The following is a 14,451-nucleotide window of genomic DNA, read 5'->3' on the forward strand; positions in this document are numbered from 1 at the left end:
AGCTTCTCCCATCTGCTCCTTTTAAGCATGTGCTCTACCTCCACGCTATGCCTCCTTCCTAGCCTGTTGCGTTACCTTCTCCAACTACAACCAGTCTACCATCCTATCTTGCGGCTTCCTGGCAAGGTGGCTGCCTCCAAAAACACAAGGAAGGCTCCTTCTGCTGGCACCCAGGAGCCCATGTCCACTTACAGTCTGTATTCTTCAGGGATTGCTTCTTCTGGGAGGGCTTGGAGATCACCTTGATCAGCTTGCTGTGGAACGTGCCGATCTCCAGCCCGTTGCTGAAGAAGAGATTGACGACCAGCCGGAAGTGCTTCCTCTTGTCTGAGTCTGAAATGTACAGAGCTTTGGCACAGCTGAACACCTGCATCAAAGAGGGGGATTGTTATGGCTACAATCCTGTACACCAGTGGTTCTCAAAGTGTGGAAGAGGCTTGTTTATAATTATATTTTGGGAATGATGCATGTTCTTATGTAGCTGCATTGCTTTAAACTTACTAGACATCCCATGATCGTATTATAAATCAGTTCTGTTCTATGTTATAAATCAAGCAGTGCTAGCAGTTGCTTCTTTTTGTTTTCTAATGCATTTCTTATCAATAAAAAACCCACTGTTTTTTTATCCTGAAAGTGGGGCCCAGAGAAAAAAAAAGCTTGAGGACCACACTTACCTTGGTGTAAAGCCCATTGTACTCAAAGGGTCTTACTTACAGGTAGGCACAAACATGATTGAACTGTTAGCGTCTTCAAAGTGCAGAACAGGAAGACTTTAACAGCAACTGTGTAAATTGGATTACAAACCATCTTGCTTTGATAGAGAGACTAGGTTATACAACCCACAGAAAAAAAGCAGCAATGTTTTAACAAGATGAAAGGAAGGGATGGTGGGGGAAAGGAACCTTTCAAGCAAGAAATAGAAAGAAATGAGATGGCAAGGCATCGTTTTTGTCTCCAGGACCAATGAGCAGGAAAACAAACTGGCCTTCTCAGGGAATCACATCAGCGTGAACTATCATTAGCTCGGCTTGTCACCAGCAAGAATGAAATGTGGGACAAGGCAACTCTCAGCAGAACTCATAATGGTCACCATTCACGGCCCTTTGAGGTTCATTTAAAGGGGAATGTGATTAGAGATGTTATTACAGGTGGGATGAAAAACTTGGGGATGGGGAAGGCTTTATTTACTTTGGGGTTAGGGAAATCCAAATGGAAAATTAATGTTCACGTGCAATTGGCTGTGCACAGCACAAGGAATCTCCTAGGTTTACAGTTCCCAGTCATCTTGGCGCTCCCTCTCCCTCTCCCTCTCTTCTGATAGGCTTTGCTTTCACAATGAGTTAAGCATTGCAGAGACAAAGGTCCCTTCTGTAGCCTTCTTGGCCCTTCTCCTGGTCCCAGCATTCTTCCAAGGCTGGAGATAATGCCGCATACATTTTGGTTCTATCAAAAGGTGCCAAGCTATCGCTCCCGCTCTTGATCTTTTGGGACCATTTAGGGGTTTCTTTCACCGCTTATCTGCCAACGAAAGAAGGTACTTTCGCTTGGCAGCGAGCAATATCTATGTTCACCAGCAGAAACCTACAGCTTTGCAAGCTGCGTAATCCCTGGCAGATCACCAACCACCGAAAACCAGCTGTGGAAGGACAAAAGCAGTGATGAAGGCAGATGGGTTTCTTTGAAGCTCCGGAGAGTCTGGCTTGCTTTCTGGAGGCCGCATGCAAGAGGACAGTGATGTGAAGGAGTAAACAAAACTGACTTTTATGGAGGAAGAAACTGTGAATGCTGCAGAAGAAGGCAGAGGAGAACCAATACATTTGATCAAGTCCTCTGGAAAATGGTCAACATTTGAGCATTTTTATGTGGATACCTGTAGCTATCCTTCAGGAGGTGGTGGACTCTTCCTCATTTGAGGTTTATTAAGCAGAATTTGGATGGCCATCTGAAATTAATGCTTTAGTTGAGATTCCTGAATTGCAGAGGGTTAGACTAGATGACCCCTGGGGTCCCTTTGAACTCCACAATTTTATTATTCTACCTGCATGATGCATGAATTGGTGAACTCACAGTTGTCTCATTCACACTTATTTTAAGGTGCGCGCCTAAAGCATCTTCAGTGTACAGCAAAACATTGTGAAGGGAGCGGTGTGCAAAAATGTAAGGTGCCAGGCATTGAAGTATACATGTTAAACTTTTGAAAATTCAATAAAAATTTTTTTAACAACAACAAAAAGTAAGGCCCTTTCTCTGTTAGCTCATGCGATTGATCGACTGAACTAAGCTGTTGGCATCTGCTGTGGTTTGCGTGGGAAGTGAATTGCCATCTCTTCCTCCTAGTGGGAGGCTCCTGTCCTAGGGCCCTGACATTTTGTAGGCTAGTCTCTATGTCATCTGACATATATGCCCTTGTGGCACATGCCAGCCTGTAGCATGATGCTAGACTAGACTTCATCCAAGGGCAGTGTGCCTGTCCGGGGGAAGGCTTCCTGCAAGTTTCCGTTACAGGAACGCAAAAGACATTTGAGCAAACCAAAGGCCTTTTAGTCTCTCAAGCAATAGTCCCCTGAGGGATCATTCTCCTATCAAGACTTTACGATCCAAGATGGGTGTTGGCTCTTCCTGCTCAAGGCACTAGCTGATCTCCCTAGAGACTTAATTCCCCTACACCAAGCCCAGTATTTCATTTGCCTCTTGGCTGAGGCCATGTTTAAGATGTCACAATGCTTGTTTATCCAATGGCAAAGGAGTGGTAATGGGAAATCACTTGGTGTTCCAATAACATCACACGTTTATTTTTAGGAATTGACCCCAAATCCTTTTAATCTGGTGGCTCGGCTCCAAAGTGGCTCTACAGCTCATATAGAATCAGAACTGGGAAGGATGGTAAATGCGAGCACTGTGTCGAAATTTCACAACATTCAGATTTCATATTGGGTTGTGGCACTGCTTTTTCTCCCTAGCAGTACGCAATGGTACGCAGTACCGCCACTTTTTTTGGGTGGTGGGGGACGAAGCAGGAGGGCTCTTGGACTCTGTCAGAGCATTCTGCCTCCTTCCCTAAGCTGGGCAAACACTTCCAGGGCTTGAGGGAAGGAGGAGTGAGCCTGTGTCCTGGCAGTCTGTAGGACTGTATAACCCTGTGGCATGCATCGTCTGTTCTGCAATGCCAATGATGGATTCTCTCCTAATGCAAACAGCAGCTTCAGAGGAGGGATTTTTATCAAAACCACAGAAGGGGATTTACAGTTTTAAAAAGAAACAAGCTTGCTCCTGTCAAACTGGCAAAAATGTATAGAATAAGTGGTAATAAGTGCTGGAAGTGTAAAGAGAAAGAAGGTACATTTTACCATATGTGGTGGAATTGTAAAATAATTAAAAGTTATTGGGAAATGATATATGACGAACTGAAGAAGATGTTTAAAATAACCTTTGTTTAGAAACCAGAAGCTTTTCTGTTGGGTGTAATAGCACAGGAACTACCAAAAGAGCGGAAGAAGTTGTTTTTGTATGCTACAATGGCGGCTCGGATTCTACGAGCCCAGAAATGGAAGGATGAGAAGATACCAACGAAAGAAGATAGGCAAGTCAAGCTTATGGAATATGCAGAAATGGCAAAACTGATGGAAAGAACCAGAGACAATGATAATGATAATGAAGAATTTAAAAAAGACTGGGAACCTTTTATGTTGTATTTACAGAAATACTGTAAAGATATGGACTCACTAGCAGGGTTTGATTAAACACAAGTAAGAAAATAAGATCAAAGGTTAAGTAAGGATAACATGGAATGAAATTGACTATAAGATGTAATCATGAAGAAGAAGAAGAGTTTGGATTTGATATCCCGCCTTTCACTCCCCTTCAGGAGTCTCAAAGCGGCTAACAATCTCCTTTCCCTTCCTCCCCCACAACAAACACTCTGTGAGGTGAGTGGGGCTGAGAGACTTCAAAGAAGTGTGACTGGCCCAAGGTCACCCAGCAGCTGCATGTGGAGGAGCGGAGACGCGAACCCGGTTCCCCAGATTACGTGACTACCGCTCTTAACCACTACACCACACTGGTGAAGGAAAATTTGGTATAAAACTGATAAGAAAATAAGAAAATAAAGGTATAATATTATAAAAATAAGGTAATAATTAAGCAGAAGTAGTAAATATTTAAAGAACCAGAAGGGGAAGTTGAGGGAAGTCATGGGCGTGTGTGTGTTCTTTTTCTTTTATATGACAAATGTTATATTGTGTTGTTTGATTGAATACAAAACTGTAAAAATCCAATAAAATCTTTTAAAACCCCCCAAAAATACCAACAAAGTTTGCTTGTTCAATGAGACTGCCAACAACCTGGCAGCATTAGGGAAGGAAAAGGAAGGTATTCATGGCTGTTATATTAGAGACCAGTGACTTTTGATGTCCCCTCTCTTTTCCATCCCAGCTTGTCATTAGAACTTACAACTAAAAACTTGAGCTGGAGTTTGCCTATTTCCTCCTCCCTTCCTGTTCATTTTCCTTTTGTGCCTTGCCTCTTAAAATTGTAAGCATCAGGGCAGGGAGTTGGGTGTGTTGTTTTTTTAAAAAAATCTGATCTGGGAGCCTTATCTGGCCAAGGAGTAGAATTTATAAAACACAAACAAACAAACAACAAATAAATGGATTCTAACTGCCATTGCATGGTAGATGGAAAGACCCAACTTCTAACTCACTGGCAGTCCCAGTGAGGATCACATTGGCTGGGTTGTATGATTCTGATCCCTGCTAATCTATACCTTTCATGCACATCGGCCATCATGATGACATAGTGCCAAGTTACACAAGACCTTGCCTTTCTCCCTGTGCACAGTGGAACCCTGTGAATGGCTGTACACATAACACCACCTGCTGGATTTGGATCACTGTACCTGAGTCCTTGGCTCAAACAATCCCCTTTGAGCTCTGTTTTCTTGCAAAATGTCACTGTTTATGAGGCTTCGACTTGTTTGAACTCTCACTACAACTCGAGCCATGCTCCACATCTTTTTCCTTGGCATGTCTCAAGGCTGCATTTGGATTGTTTTGGCACTGATCAGTTGATAAGGAACAATTTCTAATATGTAATTGCCCTTGCGAGACGTACAAGATTTCACTCTAAACTATAGTATTTAAAACACTGTAAAATACTGTAAAAGCAAACAGAGAAAAAGAATGGCAAAGAGGGCACAATCTAATGCATACCTACTCAGAGGTAAGCTCAGAGTTCAAGGGGAATTATTCTCAGGTAACTGTATAGGACGGCAGGCTTAAAGCCAAATAGATTTAAGCGAGTGTTTCTTGTGGGTTAAATTCAGTATAAACTGAAGTCTCCCATTGAAAACAATGAATTTGACTGGGCCATGCCTCAAATCACTGCAAAAATCAGGAAACAGCATCCCCACTCTGCAAAAAAGAATGAGCATAAATATGTTCAATGCAAGGCACAAATTATAATAATAGTAATAATTTATTATTTATACCCCGCCCATCTGGCTGGGTTTCCCCAGCCACTCTGGGCGGCTTCCAACTGAATATTAAAAACAGTACAGCATTGTTGTTGTTATGTTTTGAGATCCATCATCCTCATTATTTTTTTTAAGCGTGAGCTGAGTTTATTAACAATATATAACAACAACAGGGGTGATATGATAGCCATGTTCAAATATATAAAAGGATGTCATATAGAGGAGGGAGAAAGGTTGTTTTCTGCTGCTCCAGAGAAGCGGACATGGAGCAATGGATCCAAACTACAAGAAAGAAGATTCCACCTAAACATTAGGAAGAACTTCCTGACAGTAAGAGCTGTTCGACAGTGGAATTTGCTGCCAAGGAGTGTGGTGGAGTCTCCTTCTTTGGAGGTCTTTAAGCAGAGGCTTGACAACCATATGTCAGGAGTGCTCTGATGGTGTTTCCTGCTTGGCAGGGGGTTGGACTCGATGGCCCTTGTGGTCTATTCCAACTCTAGGATTCTATGATTCTATGATATCATAGCTGCCCTGAACAGATCCACCTTAGGAATATAGGGAGCTGCCTTAGACTGAGTCAGACCATTGGTCTCTCTAGTTCAGATGGTCCATCTAGCTAAGATGTGGTCCATCTAGCTCAGATCTAGCTGAGATGAGATGTAGAGCAGATGTAAATCAGATCTAGATCAGATGTGGTCCATCTAGCTCAGGCCATTGGTCCATCTAGCTCAGGTGTGTTTACAGTGACCTCAAGGGGCTCTCCAGGGTTTCAGACAAGGCTCTTTCCCAGCCCTACCTACAGATGTTGGAGATTGACCTGAGGCCTTCTGTGTGCAATGTAGATGTTCTATCACTGAGCCTTAATTTGCTGCTTACCTTGGAATCTAGCTGCTCCTCAAAGTTTAGCTTCTGGGTCTCCACGTGGCTGCTGCTTGTGCCATCGAGTCCTATATAGCCACATACTTTGGAACTGAAGTCTGTTGGATCTTTGGCAGGAAAAGGAAAGGAAGTGAAGCAGAGATCTCATGATGACCTCTAGGAAGTAGCAACATAGCTACACCTGATATGCAAAACCAACCCTGCCCACATGCTTGTTGATATTCTCAAAGAATTCTTTGTGGTCAGTTTTTATCTCCATCTAAAAAGAGGGTGTTGAAAAGAGATCATAGGAGCTCCTATGTTCCAGCATAGCAGGGCTTGTTTACACTGGAGTTTACTGTATGCTTGCAGCTGTTTGTGTTCCCATTTAATTTGCACACTGTTCAAGAAATTAACCTCAAACAGCACCAATCTCATTGCTTTCCCCTTGTAAATTCGGATTCGCCTGATATGGGAAAAATCTGACAAATTGGGGAAAATGGGGTTCCAAACTGCCCACGTGGGGTCGCAGATGCCCCCCCAGTGCTTTTGAGTGGGTGTCTCAATTGTCACTTTCTGCTCCTCCTCCTTCTATGCTTTCATTTCTCTTCTGGTTGTGCACTAGCCTATTTCCAGTACTCTTCTGGGCATAGGGATATATATTCCTTTTGATCCCTCTGATTTGCACAAACCCAGAAAACTGCACAAGCACATTTACAATTGCTTGACTGGGTGCCTTTGCACACTTCTTGCCTGGGGATTTAAAAAAAATTTAGCACCCCCCCGAAGATGCACGTACAGCTATTTGTGTGCACGCCCTGTTCACACTTAACTGACATAACCAAATCAAGAATTAGAAAGCATTATAATTCTATTATTCGAATGCAAAAGAGAAAGCCTGCAGGCAAGAACAGGGAAGATTGAAGTTGCTTCACATATACAAATTACAAATACCTGCAGGTGTGGACTGCTCTGGTCTAATTTGAAGGAAGGGAAAATGGATTAATAGGTAAATAATGCTCAAATGCAGACCCAGATCTCCCCTTTCAAAGCAATGCCGGTTTTTATGTTATCACCTTCCTCTGCCCCTTGATGTGTCAGCAAATCCTGAGGCTGTAAAACTCTCCCTGTGGTCTGGACACATTTCCTGCAGTTGGCAGCCCAACCTGCAGCCCAACTGCTCATATTTTGTGGTGTTTTTACAGGCTGATAGTCGGGTGGTGGTGGGCTTCTCTGTAGCCACTGCAGTCAATAATCTGTCAAGTCTACTAGGAAGCAGAGGCCAAGGTAAACTTTGACCTAAGTAGACACATGTCCTGTTGATTCCCCTCGGTGTCCAATGGCAAAGACTGATCAAAAGGAGCAGGGACACCCTTAGGCTAAGAAAGGAGGTATCAGCAGGACAGAGGTGAGATCCAAACTGGGCACCTACTGATTCTAAAGTAGGCACTTATTCATTCATTGGCAAAAAAAAGGGGGGGGGAGAGGAGCTACATCAACAAAAAAGAGAACAACATTTTGCCAATGATGGTGACTTTTATGTATACAGTAGATGCAAACTTAGAAATAATTACTATAATTTAAATAGAAATACAGTGATATTTGGGGTTGGGCAGCCCAACTGCCCATCAAGGGACTCTGTCCCCCAAGTCCATTATCACTCAGAAAAGAATTAATGGCAACAGCGGAGAAGACTTCAGATGACATATGCTAGCGGGGCAATACCTTTCATGTCTTCCTTCTTCAACTTCCAGCCTGGTCCAGTCAGGTAAACGCAAGGCGGGGGGCAGAAAAACCTGAGAAGAAAAGAAAAAGTATTTTGTCAGTAGTGAAAATGATTAAGCTAAGAACACTTATCTGACAAGAGTTGTGGGTCCCGTCCCCCCAGAGAATTCTGATACAAACTACATCGCCATTATTTTATAAAAAGATACAACGAAGGCTTGTACAAGGCAACACGCAGAAAAAAATGGCGAGTGTGGAAATGTTTTTTTTTTTTTAAGCAACAAAATGGGGCAGGGGTGGGACCAAAAAAAAAGCAAACAAAGAGGGCCATATATTAATTCCTTTCCTAAGTACATCCACAAGGCTAGAAAATATGAAAGGGCTGTTTAAACAGGTAAAATCGTTAGCAGGATTGGAATATCACTTGTAGGTGAATTCTGGACACAATGGAGATGTAAAAGATTTGGATCATCTTAAAAGATGCAGGAGGGTGTTGGGTTGAAATTGAGAAGTTTCTAGCTGCAATGATATATAAGAACATAGATGGGGGGGAAAAGGGTTTGAAAAATAAGGTAATGTTACAAGCTGTAATGCTTTAAATGAAGGATTTGCTGAACAAATAATCTTAATTGGGATGCAAGAAGGAGAAGTATGAGGAGGTCTGAGAAATTTGTTATTTAAAAGTATGGTTTATGAATTTTATGCTTTTGTTTAATGTTTCTGTTTGTTTTGTTTGTTTGTTTTGTTTAAAAAATTGGAAACTTAATAAATATTCTTTAAAAAAAAAAAAGATGCAGGAGGAAATGATCAATAATAGGACCCACAAAGGGAGGATAGAAGTCCAGGAGATTCCTTGGAATCTTGTTTTTATGATTTATGTTTGATATATCTCTAAGACGTTAATTTGAAAGACCAAATCAATAAACTAAATAAAATAGAATATGAAGGGGCACCTATAAATATAACTTTTGAGAAATCTTTTTTTCTTATTCATTTATATAAGATTTAATACCAAGATAGCATTGCTATGTATATCGTACAAGGATTTGTGTACAGTATGCACACAGAATTCCTATTACAACCTTCTGGATAACTAAATGATCACCACGATTAAAGAGCGGTGGCATGGGAAAATGACTAAGCTGTCATGGTTCAATCTGGGACACACATGTTTCGATTCCTGATGAGCCATAACATTCACAGGATAACCTTGGACAGGTCATTAATTTGTATATGGAATTGTTTTTAATTGTTTCCAACATATGGAATTGTTCTCATTGTTCATGTTTTTACCAAATTACTTTCCATAGTGCTGAACAGGCACAGGGGTCTCTTGTTATGATCTCCAGACATCAACATGGAGCAGCCACATCTATCAGAGGCACAGCAAGCTCAACATGCCCCCCTACTGTGGAAGGTGGTGGTGATTATATGGAGGGGAAAGCTCTTGTTTCTTCACTTCTCCTTGAGCAGAGGGAGGACTTGTCCCTGTGACTGTCTCAGCCTGGAATGTGGAAGTTTCACAGGCTGGGAACAGAGTTTACATTCACAGCGAGATCCTTAGACCAACACAAATAAATTGAGGTCCAAAGGTTTGGAAACGTGTTTTCCTGTGTTTTATTTGGGTTTCCGCTGTCTTTAAACTCACGTGAATGGCTAGGATTCATGCTGCATTGGTAGTGCGTAAAAATGTTGGTAATAAAACACACCAGAATGGGTGGTTTTATACTCTGATGCCATAATACTATTTTTTGAGGATGTTCATTACAGAACGGGGTCCCATCTGACTCATTTAGACTTTAGCCTAACAAGTTTAGGGCCAGTTCTTTTGAAGGATAGCTGTGTTTCAGTTCATGTATTGTTACTGGAGGTACAAATTAGGGAGTTTTGCATTAAAATTCAAAACAAAGTAATAATAGCAATAATTTATAATAACGATGGTTTATTTATTGTACTCCACCTATCTGACTGGGTTACCCCAGCCACTCTGGGTGGTTTCCAACAAAATATAAAGGAACAAAACAAAACATCAAACATTAAAAGGTTCCTGAAATAGGGCTGCCTTCAGATGTGTATGAAAGGTCATATAAAACAATAATTTTCCTCCATTGCTAGTGGAAACAATTCAGGTTTCAACAACACAGTGTAATAAGTGTTAAGCAAGAACGAGAGTGGGGGAATCTACCGCAAAAGTTATACATTGGAAACACGAGTGAATTCTGGCTCTATGCATTTCCTGGAAATGATGATTCCACCAAAGAATCCTGTGAACTATAGTTTATAGGTGATGGGAGTTGTAGCTCCATGAGGAAGTAAATTACCACTTTCAGGATTCTTTGGGCGAAGCCACATGCCTTATATCAGTGGTGGCCAGACTTGGCCCTCCAGCTGTTTTTGGACTACAACTCCCATCATCCCTAGCTAACAGGACCAGTAGTCAGGGATGATGAGAATTGTAGTCCCAAAACAGCTGGAGGGACAAGTTTGGCCACCGCTGCCTTATATGTTATAGTGTGGATGTGACCTAAGAAAGGGAATCGGATACCTTAGAAGCAGAGCTGGGTGTGCTTGAAAAACTACTGGAACACCATGAGACCCACAATTCATTTGACGTAGAACACATACGCACACACATGCCACCTGTTTAGTCTCTCTACTGTGGAGAGCCCCATTAACATTCTGATTTTAACAGGAAGTTCAAGCTGATTTCTTACCTCTTTTCACTGCCATATGATTTCTGAGCAACTTTTGCGTGGACTATCAGCACAGTCCGGTCAGATGGGAGCTGAAGGTACCTGCGCACTCCATTTCGGAGAGGGTCAGCTTGCTCTGGATTGGATCTACATTGGAGGCAGCAGAGTAGAACCACAGGTATAAGTAAAGGGAGCTCAGGTGTATCATTTGAAAAGGCAGAACACATGATCAGCAGCCTCATGTATCACACTGATTACTGGATTCCTCCACTGGCCTGTGATATTGTGCCGTTCAGCAACATACCTGTCTCTCTTTCTCTAGGTATACTTCCAGAGTGTGAAATAACAAGGTGGTATAACACAATAATTTCTTATAGTATCCAACAGCCCAGGAGAAATTATTTCTTTGATTCAGCCCTTAAATTCCAGACATGGTTATATAAACCTCCTATTGCATGTTGAATAACATATCTTGGCAAAAATAGAAGAATAATAGCTGAATTGTACTCTATTAAATGAGAATCCCTTTAAGATGGCTCATCTACCAAGGATGTACTTTGGTTAAGGAAACATAAATCCAACAGGAAAGAACACTGTTCTTTGCAACATCCAACAATGTTATTAAGCCACCCGAAGGCTTCGGCCAACTGGCTTGTTATCTCCTCTCATTGTTCTCTTTTTGCTCAGTCTCCTGTCTCCTCTGCCCTTTTCCCAGGTTCCAGGTTCCTTGTCTGTTTTCTGCTCCCTTTCTCAGCCATCTTTTCCTCTGGGCTTCCTTCTCCTTAACTGTCCTATCTCCTGTGACCTACTTCCAGTCCTCTAACTTCCTCATAAACCACTTCCGTCCTTTGGGCCAGTGTGAGGTTTTATCCCAAGCAAAGCTGACAATGATGCTTGTCCTCACATAAACCGGACTGACAACATGCTGACAATTCTCTACTCCTTGAAGCTGAAACCTTCAGGGGGGCGGGTGGGTGTGGGGGATTCCCTGGTCCTGAATGGGGTAACTGTGCCCCTGAAGGACCAGGTGCGCAGCCTGGGAGTCATTTTGGACTCACAGCTCTCCATGGAGGCACAGGTTAATTCTGTGTCCAGGGCAGCTGTCTACCAGCTCCACCTGGTACGCAGGCTAAGACCCTACCTGGCCGCGGACTGTCTCACCAGAGTGGTGCATGCTCTAGTTATCTCCCGCTTGGACTACTGCAACACACTCTACGTGGGGCTACCTTTGAAGGTGACCCGGAAACTGTTGGGATACTGCCAGGGAGATAAAGTCCATCTTGGCCCCCAAGCTTGGTGCCGGACGATCCATCGACCTCCCGTAGTCAGGCAATATCAGCAATTCAGCGACACTAAGCCTCAGGCTTAGTGCACACTATATCAGCAGAATTCACACAGCAGGAAGTTGCACAAGCAGAGAGCAGAACATGCATATTTACAGTTTATTAGGCATTGGTCAGAACAAAGAAATCATGACCGTCTCCTCCGACTGCTCAGGCAAGACAGCCAAAAACGAAACGAACTTACAACATAAACATCCTGTGAGACAGGAACTTACGCAGGCTGTTATGCAAACATCCTGCTCCCTTTTAAGGTGGAACGGAAATATCCTAACATCCTCCCCCTTTCCGTGTAACCTGTAGTACCTGTGGTTCAACCCAATTGCAACCTTTGTGCGTAAACCTTCAGTTGTTCTCGGTTAACAACCTTAGACAACAGATCAGCAGGAATTTCATTTCCTGGCATGTAGGACACCTGAATGAGTCCTTTCTGAATACACTCTCTTGCACGATGTAGCTTAATCTGCAAGTACTTGGTCCTTTGCTTGCAACTCTCCGAGTTCAGCAAAGCCAAACAAGATCTATTGTCTTGATACACTTGTATAGGACATTTTACAGAAACCCCAATGTCCTTAAACAGTTGCATCAACCATTCACAATCCATGAGTGAAAATGACAGAGCATTGAGTTCTGCTTCACAGGAACTTAGGCTAACTGTTGTCTGCTTTTTGCACAACCAGTCAAACAGGCAGTGGTTGTACATGTAGCATACTCCAGAAGTGCTTGTACCATCCGTGGTGTCACTTCCAAAACTTGCATCTGCAAAGATTTCAAGACCTCCAGTCTTCTGACTGGTGAACCTCAGCCTGTAGTGCATAGTCCCTTTCAAATACCGGGCTATGCGCTTCAGAGCTTTCCAATCCTGAACAGTAGGATTGTTAGCATGTCTGCTAAGCAGGTTAGTGCTTACAGCAATGTCAGGTCTCGAACATCTAGCAATGAAATTCAACTTGCCTAGAATGCATCTGTACAGCGTTGTGTCAGAAAACGCTTCAGCAGTACTGTCTACCTGGTAACCTGTCACCATCGGTGTGTCTGCTGGGTTTGCATCAACCAAATTCAACCTGGTTAATACATCAGCAATTTTCTGTGTTTGGTGTACCAGAAAATTACCTGCTTGGTCCCTCTCCACCTGCAGAGAAAGATAGTTGGATACCTCACCAAGATCCTTCATGTCAAAGTGCTCCTTCAGCTGAGCTAGGGTGCTTTGGTAGAAAGCCTGATTCTTCCAAAACATTAGAAGATCATCAACAAAACATAAACAATACAGTTTGTTTTGTCCCTCCTCCTTGACAAACACACATGGATCTGCTTTGCCCTGGTGAAAACCTAGAGAAAGCAACGTTTCAGTGAGTTTTGTGTTCCAACACCTGGCACTCTGCTTGAGACCATATAAGGATTTCCGCAGTTTACAGACCATTCCCTTCTGTATCTGCATCCCGTCAGGTGGAAGCATGTACAGCTGCTCGTTCAAAATTCCGTACAAAAAAGCTGTATTAATGTCATGATGGGAAACATGCAGTTTCTCCTCCGCAGCGATCTTGAGCATCAGCCGAATGCTCTCATATTTGACCGTGGGTGAGTAGGTCTCGTGGTAATCCTGCCCTGGTACCTGTGAAAAACCTCTGGCAACCAATCTGGCTTTGTGTCTGACAACCTTGCCATTCTGATCTGTCTTGGCCTTGAAGACCCATTTGCTGCCAACCAGTCTCATTCCTGGGACTACCGGTACCAGTTCCCAAGTCTGGTTCCTGTTTAAGGAATCAACTTCAGCCTTCATGGCATTAAGCCAAGGCTCAGCATCTTTAGAGGTTAACTCCTGGACCTCTTTGAAGCTTGAAGGTTCCCACACCTTCTCTGAGCTACTAAGAACAGCAGTTGCCATCTTAGCAAACTCATCAGCAAATCTCTTAGGAGGTTTGCCTTTGGTCGCCCTTTCAGACCTGCGAACCAGACGCAAGTCTTCTGGACTCATCTCCTCCTTCTTAGGAGAATAGTGACCAATGGTGAACAGTGGTTCTTCCAGTTCATTGTCAGACTCATCAGATGGTCTGACTGAGGCCTTTGCGCTCTTGTAGTCTGCTGTGTCATCACTGTCACTGACAGCAGCAGCAGCGCCGCCCACTGAACTGGAATCCGAACTCTGATCATCATCATCATCATCATCATCATCATCATCATCAGCTTTCTCAGCATGATCTGCTTTCTTCACATCACCTTCATCCTCCTCTGGGTAACTCTGGAAAATTCCCACATTTTCCCCCCACTTAGGATTGTACTCAACACTCCTTGTGAACTTTATGGATTTAGAGTTAGTCATCCATACCCTGTATGCACCTTTTTCGTACCCCATGAACAAACCATG

The 14,451-nt window shown here is 43.0% G+C and overlaps 1 protein-coding gene across 2 annotated transcripts in view; it reads right to left on the reverse strand.

The window, feature by feature from the left end:
• The window catches only part of RBPJL (recombination signal binding protein for immunoglobulin kappa J region like), a 51,019-nt gene that overhangs the window by 7,872 nt on the left and 28,696 nt on the right, over positions 1-14,451 (reverse strand). The window contains exons 3-6 of one of the 2 annotated variants that reach the window (XM_053394098.1): positions 10,768-10,893; positions 8,054-8,124; positions 6,347-6,456; positions 193-367 (exon numbers count right to left, since the gene is read on the reverse strand). In XM_053394098.1, coding sequence (XP_053250073.1) covers positions 193-367; positions 6,347-6,456; positions 8,054-8,124; positions 10,768-10,893 — 482 coding nt within the window. The remainder of the gene's footprint in view (positions 1-192; positions 368-6,346; positions 6,457-8,053; positions 8,125-10,767; positions 10,894-14,451) is intronic. The other variant, XM_053394099.1, reaches the window with a different exon arrangement.

This window comes from Podarcis raffonei, chromosome 6, assembly GCF_027172205.1.
Source record: "Podarcis raffonei isolate rPodRaf1 chromosome 6, rPodRaf1.pri, whole genome shotgun sequence".
NCBI lineage: Eukaryota > Metazoa > Chordata > Lepidosauria > Squamata > Lacertidae > Podarcis > Podarcis raffonei.